At 48.0% G+C, this 24691-nt stretch overlaps 1 protein-coding gene across 1 annotated transcript in view; it reads right to left on the bottom strand.

The window, feature by feature from the left end:
- Positions 1-20837, bottom strand: part of RAB40C (RAB40C, member RAS oncogene family) — a 40525-nt gene extending 19688 nt beyond the window's left edge. Inside the window, exons 1-2 of the mRNA XM_084763108.1 lie at positions 20687-20837; positions 20401-20585 (exon numbers count right to left, since the gene is read on the bottom strand). Of these exons, the coding sequence (XP_084619234.1) occupies positions 20401-20585; positions 20687-20775 (274 nt within the window). The 5' untranslated portion in view covers positions 20776-20837. The remainder of the gene's footprint in view (positions 1-20400; positions 20586-20686) is intronic.
- Positions 20838-24691: the final 3854 nt, after the last annotated feature.

Below are 24691 nucleotides of genomic sequence, written 5' to 3'. Positions count from 1 at the left end.
CCCAGGAGCTGTAAGACACTGAAGAGTCACGGCAGAACCCAGGTTCTGTGAGCAGTTTCTGGGGGCACACAGGAGGAAGGTTGCTGCTGGGCGTGGGGTGGCCATGGGAGCAGTAGCTCCTCTGCTCAGTCTGTCAAGAACAGCCTCCAGCTAACAGTCACTTTCCTGCAGGGAGGTGATCACCTGACAGATCAGAGCAAATTGGAAGCCACATCTTCCGCTACCATTTGTTTCCTCTGCCACACCTCGTGAACAGGAGTCACCCCTAGGAAATTACAAAATGCTCAAGAGAAGAACACACACATGAGGAAGGAGAGTGAGACTGTTGATGCCTGTGTGGCTCTGACTGGGTCGCACAGCATTATTTTAGTTGTGGTAACTCATGGGCCTGGACCTTCTCTTCACTGGAGCAAGGATTGGCCAGAGTGAAGACCCACTCCATTATGCACACCTGACTGGCAGGGTGTGAGGTGAGTTATTTTCCCACACATTTGAGCCAGATTCAACAGAGAGTCATATAAACTGAGCATACTAGTGCAAGGGCCCCACAGGCAATACATGTGCTGTCTTCTTCTGTCACAGCAGAAATATATATGTATATATATATACATACACACACATATTTTATATAGTAAATTTTTTTTCTGAGACAGGGTTTCTCTGTGTAGCCTTGGCTGTTCTAGACTCACTTTGTAGACCAGGCTGGCCTCGAACTCACAGAGATTCCCCTGCCTCTGCCTCCCTAGTGCTGGGATTAAAGGAGTGCACCACCATGCCCAGCTTCAATTTTTTGAGTTGTGAAAATTAACAATTTCATTTTATTTTCCCATCCAATACTGTAATATCTTACTTTTCAGATAGTAAGTTTCAAATCCTTACAGCGAAATGGTAACACTAAACTTGTAATTATCTAGGTTGCAACTTGGCTAAAAGCAACAGGACTTAAAGAGGCTAGAGAGATGGCTTAGTGGTTAAGAGCACTGGCAGCGCTTCAAGAAGACCCAAGTTCAATTTCTAGCACCCACATGGCAGCTCACAGCTTCTGTAATTCCAGTTCCAGGAGATCTAACACCCTCAAACAGACACACACACAGGTGAGATACCAATGTACATAAAATAAAAATAAGTAAACTCTTTAAAAAGAGTAAAGTAGGGAGGCTGGAGCTGTTAAGAGAGCCTGCTGGCTTTCCAAAGCTTCAAGCTTCCAGTGCCTACGTCAGGACACACACAGCGCCTAAAACCCCAGCTCTGGGAGATCGACAACCCTCTCTGGCCTCCATGGCTAACTGCACTCATATACACATAGCCAGAAACAGACACACACACGCATATTATTTTAAAAAAGAATAGAAAATGCTCATGACATGCCTGTTATTTGTAGCATTTCAGTCTAGCATCTGAAACTAGACAGGCCAGCTGGTGTTTAGAGAAAGTGCCATTCTCTTTCCCACAGGCTCCCACTGTTGTATGAGTGCACTTTGCTGGGGGGCAGGCGGGGGCAGGGCCGGGGGTGGTGGAAGTCTCCTTATGCAGATCTGGATGCGGACCTTGTCCTCACAGGGAGGAAAGTGAGGACTGACATGATAAGGGAAGGCTGTGCCCATGCCAGCAGCTGGTTTCCTGTATAGTACCCAGAACCCACTTGTAGGAGGTGCAGCCCACCCACTCCATCCAAACGCAGTGCAGCCTATAAAACTTCAGAACCATAGGCAAAGCGATACAAACATCATGAAAGGCAGCTGCTATTTCTTGGTGTGTTACTCTTTAGGGAAGATAGAAAGCTCTGGTCATATGTTCCAGGGGTAGACAAATGATCAAAAGAGAAATGCGTGGATCTCCCAGTAACAGAAAAGGTTTTTATGTAACTGGTCGACATGTAAAATGTGACAAGGTTTTGTCCCAGCAATCCTGGCTAGCACAGGGCCCTTTGGAGACTGAGGTCACACAATCCTTCTACAAAGGCTATCAGCAGCAGCCTAAGGCAGGGCTAGAGTACATGCCTGTGTCAAGGGCTTATGGAGGAAAAGGAGTCTATACAGACTCAGTGCTGCTCCCACAGGCATCCTGACATGCTCCACAGTCTGCCTACTGGGACTCACGCTACTGGAGAGTAAGCAGGACCCAAGACTTGCTTCTGAGAGATAGAATAAGGCCAACAAGTGGGGATCCTCTGCACTATGAGAGACTGGACTGATTTGCCAGCCTAGCAAAGCCACCTCTGGTGGTTTGAAAGAGATGTCCCCGGTACCCTTGGGCATTTGAATTCTTGGTCCCTAGCTGGCAGCACAGTTTGGCCAGGCTTAGGAGGTGTGGCCTTGGAGGAGGTATATCACTGAATATGAGCTTTGAGGGAGGGTTTAAAGACTTGCAAACTTTCTAGGGGCTGGAGAGATGATGGCTCAGTGGTTAAGAGCACTGTCTGTTCTTCCAAAGGACCTGGGTTCCATTCCCAGCACCCACATGGAGCTCACAACTGTCTGTAACTCCAAGATCTGACACCCTCACACAGACATACCAATACACACACAAAAAAAAAATAAAATAAAATACACACTTTAAAAAAATTTTTAAAAGGCCGAGTGCATGCCTTTAATCCCAGCACTCAAAAGGCAGAGGCAGGTGGACTTCTGTGAGTTCAAAGCCAGTCTGGTCTATAAAGGCAAGTCCAGGACAGCCAAGACTACACAGAGAAACCCTGTCTCAAAAAAAAAAAAAAAGAAAGAAAGAAAGAAAGAAAAGACTTGCACACTTTCAAATTTGCTTCCTGCTTGAGTTTTAAAATGTGAGCTCTCAGTTGCTGCTCCAGCTGCCATGTGGCTCTCACTGTGATGGTGATAGACTCTAACCCCTCTGAAACCAAAAGCCCACATAAAATCCTTCTATAAGTTGCTTGACCATGGTGTTTTAGCATAGCAATCAAAAAATAATATGCCACTTAAGGAAATGTCCACATGGCCAGGGGCCTAGGGAAGACAACCCATAAGAAGCTGATCTTGTGAAGGCTCAAATGAGACCTAGCTTGCTCAACACCGTGATTCAGCCTAAGAGGCTCTAGGATGCTGTATCACCCAAGCTGTGCCCAGATTCCTGACCCATAGAAACTGTGCTAATAGGTGGGGCACAAAACTAAAAGTAGGCGCAGCCATACCTCAACAGGTTACCTAAAATATAACTACCTCAGACCGAACCAATGGACCTACAAAAGTACACAGTCAGAGAGAATGGTCCCAGACGGCCGCCTGGGAACCCTGTGAAAGACGACAAGTGCAGCATCCTGGCAGCTGGTCTCGGCATGGTGTGTTATACTGCACTACAGAGTTCCCAAAGCAGGCGCAGGCTCCGGGCATTCACAACCTATGGTCTGCAATAGTACTACGATGCCAGGCAATGTGGGGACAGTCCCATTTCTGTCCCCACATGTGGACAGAGCAAGTCTTCTTAAATCTCTGCAGTCACTTTTCTCGAATCTTGATAAATTGTGGTTTACTCTGTTGCAAACATGAGTTTGTAAAATTATTGCAAAAAAGACATGTTTGGTTTTTCGTCGGTGTGTGTGTGTGTGTAAGGCATGAAGATTTTTTTCCACTTAAAGCAAATTTAGCTAGGAATAGTGGATCATGCTTATAATACCAGGAGCCTGAGGCAGCAGGACAAGTTTGAGGACAGCCCGAGTTACACAGTGAGAACCTATATCACAGCTTCCCACCCTCCCCCCAAAAAAAGCACAAAAGCAAATTCATGGGGGAGAGGAAGAAAACTTTTCAAAATATGTGGTCAGAAGAGTAATAATTCCCATGTATGTATATATCCTAAATCCTGGTGTTTCCACAGTGCAAAAGGGACACAGCAGCTGGGGCGCTGAGGTGGAAGACTAACTTACATAGATCTTCTGAATATGCTTCATCACCTAAGACTACTTAGAGAAGCCTTTTACCACTGAGCTAGAGAGATGAGCAATCAAAATCTGAGGACTTGACACTTGCTGGCCTTGAAGACGGAGGAAGGGCACTCTCTATACCATAGTTTGCAATCAGAAAAAGATAGAAACTTTAGTCTTATAACCATAAGGAACCCAATTCTGCTAATAACCCAGTGAGCAAGGAAACGAAGTCTTCCCCAGAGCTGCCCACCAATGGTAGCTGCCAACACCTTGGTTTTTGTTTTGTTTTGTTTGTTTTTCTTGTGGTAGTGCTAGGCCTCCCCAGCAGAACTAGGATCTTCCTGGGCCTTCCATATGGTCAATGCTACTTTCTCACCAAGGCTCACTCTGTTGTTCCCTGCCAGCAAGGGCATGCAGCTCAGGGGCTAGCCCTGTTATGACTCTAGCTCTGTGAAGAGAGTGTTACAACAGAAAAGGAGCTACAGATGCATAAGAGTTACAGCTCTCCACCACAGCACTTGCTGTGTGATCAAGCTGGATACAAACTAAAACCTATACCCCCAGGGAGTGGCAAGATGATAACAAAGCTGCCTCCACAGGATAGGAACTGTTCCCTGGCTGTGGCGCAGGAACAGGCACCCACCATTAGCAAGGCTGAAAGGAAAGCAGGAGGCAGAGATTACCTCCAGGCAGCACCAGGAGTGTCACTGGTGGCTAAACACATATATGACCTGTAACCCAGCACTTCCCTAACAGACACCCACATACATGTTCAGCAAAACCACATATGAACTCTGTTTTTACTTTTTAAAGTTAAATGTGTTTGTATGTGGTATGTGCACACGAGTATGGGTACACTCAGAGGCCAGATTCCCCAGGGCCTGGAGTTACAGGAGGTTGTGAGCCACTTAACATGGGCACTGAGAATTGAACTCTGAAAGACCACTATACATCCTTTTCTTGGTTCTTGTTTCTTTTCTTTTGAGACAGGGTTTCTCTGTGTAGCCCTGGCTGCCCTGGAACTCTCTGTAGACCATGATGGCCTCGAACTCACAGATCCACCTGCCTCTGCCTCCAGAGGGCTGGAATTAAAAAAGGTGTGCACCATCATGCCTGGCACGGTACACTCTTAACAGGTGAGCTATCTCTCCAGCCCACTTGTGAAAAATTTAATAGGAGCGTTCTTCAGAAGAATATAAATGTGAGAACTATCCAAATGCTCATTGTCTACGGAAGAGAAAGGCATGTTCCAGCATGCAAGGATAGGCTGCCACACAGCCTAGAAAGGACACCACTACAACAACATGGACGAACATTAAAGAAATGGGAAAGGAGCTGAGAGGTGATGGCACCCACCTTTAACCTCAGCAGTTGGGAGGCAGAGGCAGGTGGATCTCTGTAAGGCCAGGCTGTAAGGCCAGCCTCTTTGAGGCTGTCTGATCTGCCAAGTGAGTTCCAGGACAGGCAAGGCTACACAGAGAAATCCTGCTCTCAAAAATGTGTGTTTGTGTGTGTGTGTGTGTGTGTGTGTGTGTGTTTGTGTGTGTGTGTGTGAAGGTCCGGACACACAAAAAATAATACAATGTGATTCCATCTGCATGCATGTATGTATGCATGTATGTTTGTTCATTTGGTTTTTTTTCCCATTCGTTTGTTTATTTTTAATCAAGAAAATTAAAACTAGCCAGGCAGTGGTGATACATGCCTTTTTATCCCAGCACTCGGGAGGCAAAGGCAGGTGGATCAGTGAGTTCAAGGCCAGCCTGGTCTAGAGTGAGTTCCAGGACAGCCACAGCTACACAGAGAAATCCTGTCCCGAAACACTGACAAAATAAAACAAAACTAAGACAACCCCTCCAGCCTGTCATTTCCAGCTTGAGCCCGCAGAATGGCTCTGGCAAAGAAGGGTGGCAAGAAGAGGGGCTGTTCTGTCATCAACGAGGTGGTGACCAGAGAACACACCATCAACATTCACAACGGCATCCATGGAGTGGGTGTCAAGAAAGCATGCTCCAGTCGGGCATGGTGGTGCACACTTTTAATCCTAGCACTCGGGAGGCAGAGGCAGGCATATTTCTGTGAGTTCCAGGCCAGCCTGGTCTACAAAGCCAGTCCAGGACAGCCAAGGCTACACAAAGAAACCCTGTCTCAAAAAACAAAACAAAAAAAACAAAAAAAAAAAAAGAAGCGTGTTCCTTGGGCACTCAAAGAACTTAGGCAGTCTGCCATGAAGGAGATGAGGACTCCAGATGTGCGCATAGATAGCAGGCTAAGCCTGCTGAATGTCAAGTAAAGTTGCAGAACTGCCCAAAACGGAAAACTAGTCCACAGTAACATAGTACCAGACCTGCAGTTGCTGGGGCTGCAGGCAGACAGAGGTGATCTGCAGACAGCATGGGCTACACAAGCTTCTGGCCAATCTACACTCAACAAATCCAATTTTTTCTGTATGTAAATTTACCTCAGTGAAGCTGACTAGGAGATAAGGAGGCTGACATCGTCAAATGCTGGACCAGAGCTTACATGGAGGGCTAATGAGAACACAGGTACAGCAGAGTGCAAAGAACCTGCTGGTTGCAACCCCAAATAAGAACAATATTCACTTTTAGGTAATTACCCAAGGGAACCAAAACAGTCCCACAAAAGGAACTCTGTGTTGTGGTTGTGGTTAATACTTTTACATTCAGAACGAAAAATGACTCCAACGTTTATAGCAGAAAAACAAACAAATCAGGTTTGTTTGTTTTTTTCATATAAAATACTACTACTCAGGGGCAGAAGCTCCTTTGAAAGGATCAAAAAGAATGTGAGCAAGCACTGTGGAGTCTAAGGCAAGAGGGCTGTAACTTTGAGGCTAGCCTAGCTACATAATGAAATCCTGTTTGGTTTTGGGTTTTTTTCCTGGCGGGGGGGGGGGGGGGGGAATGGAGTTGTCTGGACATGGAAACACATTTCATTTGTGGCCACCTGAAGCAGGCACCTGTGTGACCAGCAGACTGACAGGAGCAGTAACTAACCTCTCATGGGCAGGAGAACTCTCTGGGGTCAAACACTATCCTGATAAGGGAATAGCTACCCAGATGTCCATGTCTGTCAGAGATCCTAGAGCAGTGGTCTCCACCTTCCTAATGCCTCGTCCCTTCAACAGCTCCTCATCTTGTGGGGACCTCTAACCATGAAACTGTTTTCCTTGCTTCTTCATAACTGTAACTCTGTTACTGTTACGAACTGGAAGTATTTCTGGAGATAGAGGTTTGTCAAAGGGGTCTCAACCCACAGTTGTGGATCACTGTCTTAGAGCCAGACTTCCAAAATGAGCATATTTTATTATATCTCAACAAAAGCAAACTGAGAGCTGGGCCTGGTGGGCCTGCCTTTAATCTCAGCACTCAGGGGACAGACACCGGAGGGTCTCTATGAGTTTGAAGCTACCCAGTGAGACCCTGTCTCAAAAAACCAGACAAACTAAGAGAAAACAAAAGAAAGATGAGAGAGAAAGGGAAAGGAGGCAGGGAGAAGACAGAAAAGCCAAATAAAAACAATTAAACCCACAGCCAGGCATGGCAGTGCACACCTTTAATCCCAACACTGGAGGTAGAGGCAGGAGGATCCCCTGAGTTCAAGGCCAGCCTGGTCTATTTAGCAATTTCCAGGACAGCCAGAGCTACACAGAAGACCTTGTTAATTAATTGAATTGAATTGAATCCATGAAAGATATCAATCTGCCTTTAGATTAGTAGGTTTCTTTTCCATGAGAAGATTGAGCTGCCTGGGCCAGAATGTGGAGCAGAAACAAGGAGAGGCCAGGATCTGAGCTGCTAGCATACAAAGCCTGGCCATGGATGGAGGAACCTGCCATACTGTGGAAATGTGCCACTCCGCACATGCTGCACCTAACAGATGTCCCTCAGAAACAGGGACACGTGCCTCTGCTGTCACAGGCAAACCAATGCCTGCAGAAGTACAGGACAGCAGGAAGACTCTGACAGGTACAGCATAGATGCATTCTATGCTGATATGCCAATGCTGGGCAGCAGGAGGAATGCCAGGGGGTCCTATACAGAGACCCTGCAGTGTCAGAGCTTTTACTTACTCTTCTAGAACCCACACCAAACCAGATTCCTTCTGTCTATTGCGAGCAAGCACACTTGGCATGGAAAATTCATGGTTACAACGGCATGGTGACCATTGTAAAACCAAAACCCAGTCACCATTAACCTTTCTTATGCTTCATTAAATGGATACTCTTTCACTTCACAGCTATATACTGCATAATCACAATCAGCCACTAGATCTAAGTTCCACATCCATGGATTTAACAACTGGAAATAAAGTATTAAAAAGCAAATGCATTTGTATTGAACACAGGCAGTTCTTTTTTGGGGGTTTAAAAAAATTTTTTTTAAAGATAAAGTCTCACTGGCTGGCCTGGAACTTGATATATAGACCAGGCTGGCCTCAAACTCATAGAGACCCACCTGCAGCGTCTGCCTCCCAAGTGCTAGGATTAAAGGCATACACCACCTCGCTGGGTTTACTGTTTGTCTTTGGTTTTGTTTTTATTTTAAAGATTCATTTATTTATTATTTATACAATGTTCTGCCTGCATGTACACCTACACACCAGAAAGGGTACCAGATCTCATTATAGACGGTTGTGAGCCACCATGTGGTCGCTGGGAATTGAGTCAGGACCTTTGGAAGAGCAGTCAGTGCTCCTAACCTCTGAGCCATCTCTCCAGCCCTTGTTTTGTTTTTTGAGACAGGTTTCTTTGTGTAGCCTTGGCTATCTTGGAACTTATTCTGTAGACCAGGCTGGCTTGCACTCAGAGATCGCTGGTCTGCCTCCAACTACGGAGACTAAAGGTGTGCACCACCATACCTGGCTTCTTTCTTTCTTCTTTGTTTTTGAGACAGGGTCTCTCTATGCAGCTCTGGCTAATCTGGAACTTTCTTTGTAAACTAGGCTAGCCTAAAATTTACCAAGTTCCAGCCAGGCGTAGTGGCATACGCCTTTAATCCCAGCACTCAGGAAGCAAATGCAGGCGAATCAATGAGTTCCAGGCCAGCCTGGTCTACAAAGTGACTCTAGGACAGCCAAGACTACACAGAGAAACCCTGACTCGAAAAAACAAAAAAACAAAAACAACAAAAAAAAAAGACCAAAAAACTTACAGAGTTCCACTTGCCTCTGCCTCCTGAGAGCTGGGATTAAGGGCATGTGCCAGTACTCCTGGCTGTGTACCATTTTATATAAGGAATCTGGACATTTGAGATTAATTAATCTCCTATGGATACCCAGATGACTGCATCCCTCCCCACATACTTAACCAGATATTGGAGACATCCCTGTTTCAATAAATATTCATTAAATGTTCCTTTGAATAGGAACATCAAAGGTGGGGCTCGGCGGTGTAGGCGGATCTCTGTGCATTGGAGGCCAGCCTAGTCTACAAAGCAAGCCCAGGAAAGCCGAGGGAGGCTACAGAGAGAAACCCTGTATTTAAAAAAACCAAAAAGAAGAAAGAACGAAAGAAAGAAAATAAAAGAACAGAACATTCAAAGGCTGTACAGTTCATCCTATGAACATAAGTACATCATGTTTCCATTGAGACTCAGGCCATTTGTTTTCCACTTTTATTTAAAAATGAAAAGCCTTGGCTCCCTCTATTGTATCTATCTGGAGGACAGGGTTAATTACTTGGTGAAAGAGAAGGATTTCTGGGATGCTGATACACAGCTGCTCCTTTAGAAGGAGTACACCCACACACCTCGAGCTCTGTGAGTCACCAGCTTTAGTCTCTGACAAGCCTTATGGGTAAGCACACCCTTCAGCTGAGTTTAACGTTCAACCTCGTCTACCCTTTTCCACTGGAGCCTCCTCTCTATACACTGTACATGTGGCCCTAGACAGCTGACTCCAATGACAAACTGTTCTCTCAGAGGAGGCTGCTATGGGGGCTGACACACACCTTAAACATACCTGAGTGGATGTAAACTTTAATTTTGGCGCCTACTGTGTGTGGGAGCCTACATAAAAAAGCCATGAACTTACTGTGAACTGTGGATGGGGCGGAATGCAGAATGTTCTTCCTACAAGGTGGCCTTCCAGAAAGAACTGCATAAATTATGCTGAGTGGATGCACTTGAAAGCAAGGACATGAAGGGGATGTCTCGACATGTGCACAGTATCCTGGGAGGAATATTCTTGGCTCTTTTCACATGAGCAAAGATGATAAACATAACAGCAGGTGTATTCCCTTGTTGTACTTGTATTTGCTTAAGCTAACTGTAAATGTCACTTCATATTTTGCTTGCTTTAATAATAAAAATGAGAAATACTTTGTTTGCACTACTCTTGAACTCAAAAGCCTACAGTGCTCTGCCCCCGACTCCCCATGAAGGTCTTGGGGATATATCCTCCGACCCTCAGGAAGTACCCTCACTGACCACGGGGCAGGCTGACAAGTGCGTTCTATACAGTTTTCCCACTGAGCAGATTTACCTTTGCCTATTTGTAGCTAATTTGATTCCTTTAATAAAAAGCCTAGAGAGACTTTTTTTTTCATGTCAAATCAGAAATGATGAATAACTTGTAAAGCGAGCATTTTCTAGCACATCTTTCTTTTTTGTTTGTCCTTCCCCCCCCAAGACAGGGTTTCTCTGTGCAGCTCTGGCTGTCCTAGAACTCGCTCTGTAGACCAGGCTGGCCTCAAACTCAAGAGATCCACTTGCCTCTACCTCCCAAGTGCTAAGACTAATAAAGGTATGAGCTACTATCTCAGGCTAAAATAAATTTAAAAAAAGAAAAAAGAAAAAGATATTGGAGGGCTGGAGAGATGGCTCAGTGGTTAAGAGCACTGTCTGCTCTTCCAGAGGCCTGAGTTCAATTCCCAATGGCAGCTTACAACTGTCTGTACCTTTAGATCCTATGGCTCTGACACCCTCATGGCAATGCACATAAAATAAAAATTAAAGAAAAAACAACAATGGACACTGGCACAAGCCTTTAATCCCAACAGAGGCAGGCAGGTCGGTCTTAATGAGTTCAAAGCCAGCCCGATCTACTTATTAAGTTCCAGGACAACCAGAGCTACACAGTAAGACCATGTCGTGAAAAAACAAAACAATACAAAACAAAAAGCATGTGCCACCATACCTGGTGAATATGTACCTATATCATCATGTAACAATATGAATCTGAAAAGAAAAATCAGGTTTTAAGCCAGGTGTGGCGGAGCATGCCTTTAAATCTAGAACTTGGGAGGCAGAGGCAGAACTACTGTGACTTCAAGGCCAACCTAGGCTACATACTGAATCTAAGGCCAGTCTGGGTTACATATCAAAATGCTATCTCTAAAACAACAATCAAAGGTTCCCATGGTTTTGTGGTTTGTTTATGTGTGTGTTGGTGCTGGCACACAAAGGCCAGATGCATTGGATCCAGGAGCTGAAGTACTCTGCAGTTGTGAGCTACTGAGAACTGAACTTGGTCTTCTTCTAGGGGTGTGTGCTCTTAACCAGTGAGTCATCTCTCTAGTGTCCCGGTTCTCTGAGTTCTAAATGCCAAACCAGCGATACACACATGTAGGAGGTTGCTAGTCTCTCATGTGAACAGTAAGCAAGTGTTTACCAAACAATGAAAATTTTTTTTTTAGATTTATTTATTTATTACATATATAGTGCTCTGCCTGCATGTATACCTGCACACCACAAGGTACCAGATCTCATTATAAATGATTATGAGCCACCATGGGGGTGCTGGGAATTGAACTCAGGCCTCTGGAAGAGCAGACAGTGCTCTTAACCACTGAGCCATCTCTTCAGCCCCAAACAATGAGAATTTTAAAGAAAGGAAAAGCTTCAACTCCAACAACAGGGAGAGAGCCCTGTAAAGAGAACTAAGTGTGCAAAGCAGGCTCTGACCTTGGTGTCCCCTGAGGGTCCCTTCCCACACAGCCTCAAGGTCCAGAAATGCTACAGACTTCTGCCTGGAGTTGTAAGCCTTCTATGCACAGGCAACACCCTCGGCATTACTTACTTGCTCATGATTAACTACCTGTGCAATAAACACAGGCATCAAAGTCCTTTCAAAAGGTTCAAAAGAACAATTTCTTAAACTCGAGATTAGATTTCCTCCTGCCGTTCCTATGCTTGGTACATGCTGCATTTGCTGTTATGAACAGTAGTATTTTTTTCTAAGTATTCCCTACTTAATAAAATTCATCTAAGAAAGCAGCATAATACACTAGCTGTGGCTGCACATGCCCATAACTCAGCACTTGGGGTTGTGGGAGCTATATCAAATGGGGCCCAAGAGTTCATGGTAGCACAGGTCTTTATCCCAGAACTTGGGAGGCAGAGGTAGGTGAATCTCTGAGTTTGAAGCCAGTCTGGTCTACAAAGCAAGTTCCAGAATAGCTAGGCTGTTACACAGAGAAACCCTGTCTTGAAAAGCAACAACGAGAGTTCAAGGCCACTCTTATGAATACATGGCACTTTGAAGCCAGCCTGAGCTACATGAAACCCTATAAAAGGCATAATACCTGTCCCCACAAGTGAAGAGGTAGGCTCTCTGGAGAAACAGCTCCAGCCAAAGCAGAGCCAGCATGTACTTAGCACCAAAAATAGGTAATACTCAGACAACTCAAACAGCCCAGAACTGCCTGATGAGGCTCCACATGCAGTACGCTATGTGAGCAACACCAGGAAGATGGTGCTGAGGGAGGAGATGAGAACACAATAGAAGACCATCACTCCACCTCAGAAACATCGCTCGCATCCTGTGATACATCAGTTCCTACAGGACAGGAATCAGTGGGTGCAGGAGACATCAAAGAACCCAGAATGGACCACTCACTATTCAATGTCGTCCCTCTGGTAGGGTCCTACTCCATCTGTTCCCAGAGCTTATGGGCCCTGCCAAGCGGTATGGCAAACCTTATCCTGAAAGATGCTTCGGGGACATAAGTACTCAGCCTAGGCAAGACTGCTGACTCACCCTCCTTGAACAAAGTGCCTGCATGGGGCAGGACAAAACAGGCAGCCTAAGCAGTGACCTAGCTCCCTTAGTCACACTGCATTCCTTAAGCAGGGATTTTTCTGAACCTAAATAGGAGACCCTTGGCAACCCTGGTAAGTGTCACTGCACCTGTTCAGTACCTCACACGGGTCTAAAGCACCTTGAATCCTGATGCTTTGTCCTACTCCTCCCACATGGGTGTTATGCAGATCCAAAAGGTTAATAGTGTGCGCAGCTGGAAGGAGCCAAGTCCACTTCAGCTACAGCACCCAAGCTAACCCCCACCAGACCCCACACCTGAGCAGTAGCAGCAGCCTGGCCCCTACACACACAAACACATGGTTAACATCTGGCTTAGCTTTTCCTCCAAGACTGACATTAACTCACTGGCTCAGCGCTTCTGCCATTTGGCTGTCAACTCTCTGAAATGCTTCACAAACTATGCGGTTGCCTGTGCCTGCCCAGTACTCAGTTCTATCCTCTGCTTTTTCCAGATGCTGGGATGGATGTTCTTCTCAGGACAGAGGTGTCCTTCATCAAGGGTAACTGAGGGCATGTGTCACCATGCAAAGATTGAAGTTATTACAGTCTGGCATCAGGACTAGCTCTATTTGGAGACCTGGGATGCTCTGCTTCCTTTGTCATCTGGAAACACAGGACCAACTCTGGTGAACCCACATCCCTTTCTGCAGCTCACAGCCTCCCTGGCACAGTACTGGTGGCACACCTTGGTTAAAGACCCCTCCAGAAACCACTATCCATGTCCCCTCCCTCACTGCCCTCTGGGGACCAGGCCACTTTGAGTACTTCCCATCTGCCCACAGCACTTCCCACCTGATACTTATTTTTATTTATTTTTATGTGTCTGAACACTTTGCTGCATGTATGTCTGTGCACCACTTGCACACCTGGTGTCTTCAGAAGTCAGAAGAAGGAGTCAGATGCCTGGAACTAGTTACAGATGCCTGAGCCACCATGTGGGTGCTGGGAACCAAACTAGGGTTCTCTACAAGAACAAATGTTCTTAACTGCTGAGCCACCTCTCCAGCACTGCACCCTGATAAACACCTGGCACCCCGGCAGGTGCTCTGCCCGTCTTCCTATCATCGCTTCTTTAGAAGGAGCATCCACAGCTTCCTGCTCAGTGTGTCCTAGGTTCAGGCTCCACACCTGAGTGCAGGCAGCTTTGCACGGATCAAGCAATATCATACCTTTCCAGTTACAATCTTTGAAAAGAGCAGGAGGCAGGCCAGGCGTAGTGAGTCCCAGCACTCGGGAGGTAGAGGCAGCCTGGTCTACAAAGCAAGTCCAGAACAGCCAGGGCTACACAGAGAAACCCTGTCTCGGGGGGGGGGGGGTGGTTGGGAGGGAAGAAACAGGAGGCAGAAGGACCTGCCAAGGACCAGTTCCTTCCCTTCGTGTCCTTCCCACCCACTTCTCAGCTCCCTGATACTGTTTCCTTCCTGAAACGCTGTTAAATTTAGATCACCTCCAAGCCACAAACAATCACGCTGATGGAAAAGATGACATTACATATGCAACATAACAATCCCAAATGTGACCACACAGTCCTACCAGAAAGCTGACAGGTCTTGCTGTGTGCTTGACACTTGAGCATTTGCTGTGTCTTTTGGTACTGTTTATGACAATGCTAAGGACCAACAATTAAGTGTGATGCCTGCCTTTAATCCCAGCACTCGGGAGGCAGAGGCAGGCAGATCACAGTGAGTTCGAGGCCAGCCTGGTCTACAAAGCGAGTCTAGGACAGTCAAGGCTAACACAGAGAACCGCTATCTCAAAAAACTAAAAGAAAAGAAAAAAAGAAAGTATTCTATTCAAGTGTATTCAAGTGTGGTAATCTTACTACTTGGGAGGCAGAGGCAAGAGGATCACTTCAAGTTCAAGGCCAGTCTAGTCTTCTTACTGAGTTACAGGCCAGCCAGGGCTAGATAAGACTTTATCTCAAAAATAACAAAAACCCTATAAAAGCAAACTGTTCTCTGATCTGCTCCGCCCTACACCCTGAGTTCTGGCCTACATCTGGTGCACTGTAAGACTCCCACAAATACACGACTGAACAAGTGAATGAAAAGATTAGGCTGAGGTGGAGGTACGTGGACTATGAAAAAAACAGACCTAGTTACAGCAAAGAAACAGAAAGTAACCAACGCCCCTTGGGGGGGGGGGGCTACATGCCCAGGGCAGAATATGAACCAATGTCCAGTGCCAGTAATGGTGTTCTCAAGCAGGGAGACAGCCTGGGCCGGTGACAGGCATGGTGAAGGACAGCATGCTTCTCTGGGAATGGAGCAGGCAAGTTATCATTTTCAGGGCCTGTAACAAATCATACTGGCCTGTGTCAAGAAGTGACAACTCTCAGTAAGGATGATGTGGCTTCCCAGATGATAGTTAGGTGAGGTACGGGCCAGGACAGGTCTCCTGAAGGTGTGGGTATCAAATAAAGTGTGCAGAAGCAGTGGGTGTCTAGAACCCCAGGGCTACGTAGGGCGAGGAGAGGCAAGCCACAAGGTGCCTCTGCGCCACTGTCTGAGGTCTGCCCAGCTCCCCCTCCACGAAGGCTGGAAGAGCTAACCAGGAGCCCATACCACCCAGAACAGCAGCAGCCTGTGCTGCTCTAAGCCTCATCCATAAAACGAGAATCATGCTGGTGAGGATTAAAAGACACACTCAGAAGCATGCCTGGCACAAACTGGAGGCATTACCTGTTAGCACAGTGACTGTTCCTGCTCCTGCTGAAGCCAATAATCTGCCAGAAAATCTGGCATCTGACATAGGAAAGGCAGACACAACCCCCCAAAAAGTCCCCCCCACCCCCCCACCCCCGAGTATATACAATAAAATCTAGACCTAAGTGCCCAATCTTGGACAGAAAAGAGAAAGGACTATGAGGGGTTACCATGGTGATCATGTGGCTCAGCACCAAGGGAAGCTCCATATAGGCTGCTTACTCACTCAGAAACAGACATTTAGACCAGCCACAGTGCCTCTGTAATTCTAGCAGTAGGGGGGCTGAGGCAGGAGGATACAAGTACAAGGTCAGCTTGAAGTACATAGCAAGACCCTGTCTCAAAAAAGGAAAAGGGGGCCGGGCAGTGGTGGCGCACGCCTTTAATCCCAGCACTTGGGAGGCAGAGGCAGGTGGATTGCTGTGGGTCCAAGGCCAGCCTGGTCTACAGACTGAGTTCCAGGACAGCTAAGTCTACACAGAGAAACCCTGTCTAAGAAAAAAAAAAAAAAAGGAAAAAGAGGGCATATGCAAGCCCATGCTAATGCTGAGGACAAAGCGATGAATGAGACATATGGAATATATGATTTAAAGTCAGGTCCAGCTGGCCATGGTGGCACACGCCTTTAATCCCAGCACTCAGGAGGCAGACAGGAAGATCACTGTGAGTTCGAGGCCAGCCTGGTGTACAAAGTGAATCCAGAACAGCTAAGGCTACACAGAGAATCCGTGCCTTGAAAAACCAAAAACAAATAAAGAAATAAAAATAATAAAGGCAGGTCCAGTAAAAGAAAACACAATGCAGAAAAGTGATTTAAATTTCCCTTGGGTAAAAAAAATAAAAATAAATAAATAAATTTCCCTTGGTGGGGGGGTGCCTAGAAAGTTTGCTCAGCAGTTAAGAGTACCTGCTGTTCTTGAGGAGGACCAGGGTTTGATTCCCAGCACCCACATGGTGGCTCACAACTGTCTGTAACTCCAGACCCATGACATCCGATATCCTTTTCTGGCACCAAGTCTGGCACGTGGTGCACAGACCTTGAGGCAAAACACTCAGGTGGTGCCTGCTGCTTAAGCCTGATCTGATTGATCCCAAAAATCCCACATAGACGTGGGAGAGAGAACCAACTCCCAAAAGCAGTCTTTTTTACCTTTCTTTCTTTCTTAGTGTTTTTGAGAAGGAGTTTCACTATGTATCTGGCTGTCCTGGAACTCACTCTGTAGACCAGGCTAACCTCGAACTCACAGAGATCTGCCTGCTTCTGTATCCTAAGTGCTGGGATTAAAGGTGTGTGGCACCATGCTTGGCCAAAAGCTATCTTTTGAACTCCTTGTGAGTGCCTTATGAGGACACGTACACACCATTAATAAATAAAACATTTAAAAATTCCCTTTGAGGGCTGGAGTGATGGCTCAGAGGTTAAGAGCACCGTCTGCTCTTCCAAAGGTCCCGAGTTCAATTCCCAGCAACCACATGGTGGCTCACAACCATCTATAATGAGATCCAGTGCCTTCTTGTGGCGGGCAGGCACACACGCGAACAGAATACTATATAAATAATAAATACATCTTTTTAAAAAATTCCCCTTGAACCTGTCACCTAGAGAAATGGAATTGAACCCAAATGAGAAGAAATATGGACCTCAGATTAGCATAAATGCTGCTGGCCTCTGGGTCAGTGATGTGACACCATAGCCCTGAGTCTAGCAGGGACCTCATGCTATGACACAGCTACACATTACCCTCACCACTCTCAGGGTGTATGCATCATCTGATTCCACGGACAACATCTCCATAACCATTAAATCCCAACATTCATGGCGAAGCTCAGTGTCAGCTTGTCCTGTAACCAACTCCCTGGGCTCAAAGACAATGGCATCACTCTGCAGCTTCCTTCTATAAACACTAACTCCCAAAGGAACAGAGACATGAAAAAACACCCATGGACTCATTAACAGATGTGGAACTGTTGGGCCATGAGCATATAAGCCACAATGGATTCTCCTGAAGGACCTAACACTCAGGAATCTGTAGGAGCAAGGACAGGATGTCATTTTCTAAACTGAAGATGTTCAATGCCCACGTCACAAACAAGGACAGTCTAGTGTGCTGTGGTAATGTTTCCAGAGGCAAATCCAACTTGTAAGTAGAAGATGCATTCAGAACACCTACCCCTCCCCTGCACATCCTCTCTCACAACTGAGAAGCCGCAGTGCCTTTGCTCTGGAGCATAATTCCATTGTTGAATGCCCAGGTAGAAGCTCTCCATGCAAAGAAGAGACTGCCACGCTGCTGGACACTATGGTGTCTCTAACTCCACAGAGGCCCTAACCACAGCAGGTATCTGCAGCACCAGGGGCTCCTGCAGATGCTGGGCATGTGCCCACAGCATCATACTGTCACTGTGTCAGGTGCCAGCACTAATTAAAAAAAAAAAAGCCATTTTGATGACTCACATGTTTGTGAAGTCAGAGAGAGTGATGTTCACACCTGAGGAACAAGCTAGACGAGACATTAAAAGAAGTAAATAACCCAGCTGTGATCAAGAAGGCACTCAGGGGCCAAATTGGAGCAGCAGGTCCCTTCCCAGGTAGGGACCGCCCTGCTGCTGATCAGAGGACCCCTGAACCTTGGGGGAAAAAAAACCTGAGGAGGAAAATGGACTTTTTTTTTTTTTAAAGACAAGGTTTCTCTGTGTAGCCTTGGCTGTCCTGGATTCGTTTTGTAGACCAGGCTGGCCCCAAACTCACCGAGATCTGCCTGCCTCTGTCTCCTAAGTGCTGGGGTTACAAGCGTGAACCACCACGTCCAGCTGACATGTTGGATTTTTAATAATGATGAGGAAAAGGAAACATTCACCCGTCCTCTGCGGGAACCAGAAGTCTAGCTCTGTGTCACTCTCCAGAACTAGCTGCTTTGTCACTTCCAAACTCTCTTTCCTGAGGAGGCCCAAGCGTTCTCAGTTCCACCAACTTCACTGTGTGAAGAATGCTCCCTGGTCAGTGACCCAATGCTCTGACCACAGAGACCTGATATCTGTGCTGGATGCATGTTAACCCAACACAAGAAACAGATGGCTACAGCTGAGGCACTCTTCCCCCACGGCTTCACACTACAGGGCCCACACACAGACCTGCAAGTGTGCCCTGTGCCTTCCGCCTGTGCAGTGTAAAAGCATTTGGTGAATCGTGCCCTGTGATAAGTAAGTCTCACATCTCTATACTCTTAAAATACACACACACACACACACATTTCACCAGGCGTAGTGGCGCACACCTTTAATCCCAGCACTCAGGTGGCAGAGGAAGGCGGATCACTGTGAGTTCAAGGCCAGCCTGGTCTACAAAGAGAGTCCAGGACAGCCAAAGCTACAGTTTAAAACCAAACCAACCAAACAAAAACAACAACAACAACAACAAAAACCCAAAAAACTCACACATATTATTTTTTTTAATTTTATGTGCATTGGTATTTTTCCCACGTGTGTGTCTGTATGAGGGTGTCAGATCATGGAGTTACAGACAGGTGTGAGCTGTCATGTGGATGGCTGGGGTTTGAACCTGGGGCCTCTGGAAGAGCAGTCAGTGCTCTTAGCCACTAAGCCATCTCTCCAGCCCCTCTATACTCTTTATGTACTACTGGCCCCACTTCAGTTAGCATGTCACAGGAAATATGGCAATATTCAGTTGAGAGACAAGATGAGGAAAGAGGATCCAGCTGAAGGCTGTGTACATGCTAGTAAGATTGGGGCAGGGGGCCACGAGCTGACCTCCAAAGCACAAGTTAACACTAAGCACTTCCCAAGCCAAGCCCAGCCCTTTCTACACTGCCCTGCTGGAAAAGTAACCCCAAAGCCTATCTAAGCAGGGCTGTCACCCAGCGACATCCAGTCAAATGCCAGTCAAGATAGCCTGGGTGGTACAGAGATGCCTTCACATGCCCCATACAGTAAAACCATGGCTCTTCCCTTCCTCTACGAAGATGTCTGCGGGAAACTGAGGCTGAGAGTGGGAGCTTAAGGAAGTCCAGAGCAGATCCAGTAGTGCTGCTCAGAAGGCGAGGTCCTCCACTTAACTTCTGCTGGTCATCATCCTTAACAAGTCCTAAATCCAAGCAGGGGGAGACGTCTTGTCCACACGCTCAGCTGTTATTTACCAAACCGCCAGGCTCAGAGCAGTAAGACAGGACTAACAAGGCCCTAGAGAACGAAGTAAGGAGGCAGAGAAAAGGGACCCAGGAAGCGACCAGAAGGTAAAATGAGTCCAGTGATAGGAGAACAACAGGCCCACTGGACATTAATTCCTCTGGAGTCAGCAGCCCCAGTAGCTTATGATCCAGTCCCACCCACTGTTAACCACGATTTTACCTTAAATACCTATATTAAGAGACAGGCTCAGGCAAGTGCCAGTGATGCAATCTACCTTGTGTATTTTTTGCCATGCACCCGGAAGTTAACAAGAATCACATCGCGGCAGATGTATTTTCTCCCTGCACAGGGTGCGGTGTCCCTGAGCAAACCCCTCCGGCGGCAGTGCGGTGAGGACACAGCCCAACGTGCGGTATCTGCCGCGCGGCCCATTCCAGGGCCTAAAGGACTCCAAAAGCCCTCCTTACTAGCCACCCCGGCCCGCGCCCGCTCGCCGACGGCTCCCCAAGGCAGGGCCAGAGGGTACCGCAGCGACACGCGCAGAGGCCGCTTGCGCCCGCGACAGGCCGCTCCCGCCCCACGCGCCCACCGCCGACCCCGGCCTACCGTTGCTGTAGGCGTACGGGGATTCGGCTGCGCCGTCCTGAAGGCTCTCCAGGATCTCGCCCTTGCCCACGTCGCTGTCGCCCACCAGCAGGAACTTGAGCAGGTAATCGTAGCTCTTCACTGGGCTGCCCTGGGTGCCCATCCTCCCTCCCGCCGCACCGCGGCCCACGGCGCCGCCGCCAGACCTGCGGGCGAAGGCTGGTGAGCGGCCGTGCGGTGTCGACGCTAATGCTCCCTCCCGCTGGCCACCGCCCCCAGTGCACCGCCCAGCTGCCTCCAGCTTCACCTCAGCCTCCTGGCCGCCGCCGCCGCCCGCCGCTTCCCGCACGGCACCGCGCAGCCCCGCAGCCCCGCCCCCGGATGCGCCGCCGCCATTGGCCACCCTCCGCCGGCCCTCCCAGAGCCATTGGCCTGGCAGCCTGGCCGTCACCGTCGCCCCGCCCCCACATCGCCCCACACACACAGTGCCGCCGAGCCCCGGTCTCCCCGCCCTGCCCGCTCGCCACTGCTATTGGCCCCCTGCCACTCTCTTTCTCACCACTGTTGGTCTATACGCTTGTCCGTCACTGCAGTGCCGTCCCCGCCGTTTCGTACACAGTGTTGCAGGGGCTGGCGAATTTCCCCGCCTCCTCGCTGTGACCATTGGCCACTTCCCCCTGATTTTCCAGAATCATTGGTTGCCCTTGCACGTCCGTCAGAACCCCTACGGCTTCCTGCAGACTCCCTCAGAGCCATCGCAGCCCGGTTCACCGGCCTGCAACACCCTGGCCTCCCGCCCCCTCACCATCACCATTGGCTACTACAGCTAAGGCATTTGTGCCATCTCAAATCAATCATAACCTTCTAGGCCCACCCCTCTTCTAATTCGCGCCAATCAAGAGTCAAATATTGCACAATTCTACCCCTCCCCCTTCGTGGACAAGCCGCAGGATAGCGATAACTCCTGCTTGAGGCGACACGGCTAAGGAGATCTATCAAGGAAGGATAGGAGATCTATCAAGCTCCGCTGGCTGTTATCACAAGAGACCCAGAAGGGAAGTAACACAACTTGGACGTACAATATTGGCTTGTCTTCCCCGGGGGCAGGGCGGGGACAGCCAATTAGTTCTCTGCGAGGAGGAGGCTAGGCTCTCTTCCTTGTGGGCTGTTCCAAGAGGCGTGACTTCCTCCTAGCTGCGTAGTGGGCGGGGCCGCTACTGAGCGCTTAGGCAAGGGGGTGACTGCTTCAAGTCCGCCTCTGAGCTGCCTCTTGTTACGGGAGGGACATCCTTCCCTAGCGGGATCCTGCGGGCGTAGACCAGTGACTGAGCAGCATTGGCCCGGTGGACTACAGAGTGGCAACCCGTCGCTTGTGCACACAACGCTGGAGGGCCATGTAAACTTACATACGTTCAGGCTAAACACTGGTACACATAAAGTAATCATTAAAAACAAGCCAGATGTGGTGGCCCATAGCTGTGAGTTCGAGGCCAGCCTGGTCTACAAAGTGAGTCTAGGCCAGCCAAGGCTACACAGAGAAACCCTGTGTCGAAAAACCAAACAAACAAACAAAAAACAATCATAAAAAGAACAAACGCTGGTCATGGTCATGGTGGCCCACACCTGTAATTCCAACACTCTGGAGGCAGAGGCATGTGAATCTCTGTGAGTTCCAGGACAGCCTGGTCTACAAAGTGAGCCCACGACAGCCCAGGCTTTGTTACACAGAGAAACCTTGTCTAAAAGTGCTGTAGAGATGGCTCAGTTAGGAATGGTGGCTACACTTGGGCAGGATTGGAAACTGGCTCCCAGTACCACAGCTCACAAGCACAACTCCACGGTCTGGGGATCAGCTCACTTTACCCATCTTGGGCACCCACACTCACAGTCACATACACATAACACCCCCGGTCATGCCAACCATGGCCAAGCTTGGTGAAGCAGAATTGCCATGTCTGCTGGTCACAGAGCTGTGATGGGACAGGCATGTGGAAAAGCCAAGAAATCTACTAGACCCCTGCACTGAAGACTGTCTTTTAGCTGTGTGACCACTTTATTGACACTACTCTTGCCATCACCACCAATTGGTCTTCCCAGATTGTTCAGAATGGAGGTCAGTAGACAGTCCCTCAGGAGAAGAACAAAAGAAGCAAAGGACTCGGCATGAAGTAAACTGAATGCTCAGTGGATGAAGGGTTGTCAAGGTTACTACCAGGCAGTTACCAAGTCTGTTGATGCTAAAAATGTAACAGATCGAATGTCCAAAAGTGAAACTGGAATACAGTGATTCCAGATTATATCTCACCAGATATTGTAAACAAATGTGAAGTGTCAAAAAAAAAAAAAAGTCTTGTTAACACAAAACCAGCCAGGAACAATGGTTCACATCTCTAACCCCTGTATACTTGGGAGGCTGAAGCAGGTCCGAGACCTGGCCTACAGAGGCCCTGTCTCAATAAGCGAGCAAACAAATAAAGGGGGTGTTTTCTCCCTCAAGGGACTTTTGGAACCAGGCATTGCCTCCAGCATCACGCCCCTCATCCCAGCAGCCCCACACTGAGTGACTGTCTCCCTCCAAAGCTGAAGACATGGCCTTTATGAGCATCTTGACCCTGTGAACACTGCCACTGGATGTGACACCATATTCAGGGAAGCTTCTGTGCGGGGGTGGTGCCTGGAAACTAGCAACAGCTTTCCTCACCTGCCGTCAGGGACAGGCTTTCCTGCTAGTCTCTTGGTCAAGGGTGTGTAGGATGGAGACTTTTGGGTCTCAGGATTTCTCAGCTCACCTCTAATCTCCAAAGGGTCCCAGAGGTTAGTACTATACCTTTTTTTTTTTTTCCAGGCTATGGTTTGTTTGTTTTTTACCCCTCAGGAGTTGCCAGTTCCTGAACTCTGGATCTCATTCAGTCGAGAAAGTTCTGACCTTCAGCTGATGAGCAGTTGAGGATGGAGTCCCTAGAGAGCCAGACCCTGGTTACCAGGGAGCTCCCCCCATGTAAAGGCCACTGAGTCCAGACTTGGGCCTAGCCTTTGTTCTGATGCTCTCTCCCCCTGTGCTAGCTGTAATGTCTGTGAGAGCCTTTCTTTAGAGGTGTAAGGCTTGAAATAGCAATGTCACCCATGGGTGCTGAGGTTATCTGGAAGGGATGGTAGGGGGGAGCCAAATCCCCATGTCCAGAGACACAGACAGCCTGTGGCAGCTGAACTCAGGTGTTAGCTTGACTGTATTAAGGAATACCAGGAACACTGGTTACACTCTATCTTGAGGCTGTCTGTGAGAATATTTCCAGAAAAAAAAAAAAAACAAAGACGGGCCTTTGAGTCAGAGCAGCCTGAGCAGCATGGTGGCTCACACCTTATTTCACAATTTGTCAGGTGGGACTCATGGGAGGTAATTATCAGATGAAGTCATGAGGGTGGCTCCCATGGTGGCATTAGTGGCCTTAAAGAACTGAGCTAGCACACTTGCTTTCTTCTCACCATGTGATGCCTGGCACCATGTTGTGTTTGGCAAAAATACTCACAACCAGAAGCTGACTCCATGTTCTTGGATTCTCAGCCTCCAAAACAAGCCAAGCAAACCTCTATTGATAAAGCGTCTGGTCTTTTGGATTCTGTTGTAATTAGAGAAAGCATGCTAAGTCCAACTTCCCCACCCAGAGCTCTGAGCATGATCCAAGGGGACAGACCCTGGGCCCCGCAGCCCGTGTTCAAGAAGCTCAGGAGGTAACCACAGACACTTCAGCTGAGCTGGAAACGGAACTCAGCTGATAGTCTGCCCAGCATGCATGAGACCCTGGGCTTGCTCCTTAGCCCTGCGTGAACTGTGTGTTATATAGCTGTAGTCTCAACCCTCAGGAAGCGGGGGCAGGAAGATGAGCAGGTCAAGGTCATCCTCAGCTACATAGCCAGCCTGAGACACATGATGCATGTTTGAAAGAAGAAATAAGTGTCAGTTACTCAGAAGTCCTGGCCTTAGCCTGGCTGCAAGAAAAAGCCCCACAGCCTCTCACAAGTAGACAATCCAGACACCTTAGTGGACACTGCAGCTAGGAGACAGAGAATGGGGAGGGCAGGCCATTTTCCCGTCCCAGTGTTTGTAGACAAGTTTCTGTTAGTTACAAAGGAAGGCAGATTGTGATAGGAACCATGACAGCTCCTGAGAAAAGCCACCAATTTGACAGCACTAGGCACCTGTCCACAAAGTAATGCCCACAAACAGCCCTTGTTACAAATACAGGAGCTATGTCTGAGAATCATCAGAAAAACCTCCACGGGCATAGCTCTCTGCAAGAGGCAACTCTTGTGG

Source organism: Acomys minous (genome assembly GCF_964271855.1).
Source record: "Acomys minous genome assembly, chromosome: 16".
Lineage (NCBI taxonomy): Eukaryota > Metazoa > Chordata > Mammalia > Rodentia > Muridae > Acomys > Acomys minous.
The sequence above is the reverse complement of the archived record's forward strand: the minus strand, read 5'-3'. Positions and strand labels throughout refer to the sequence as shown.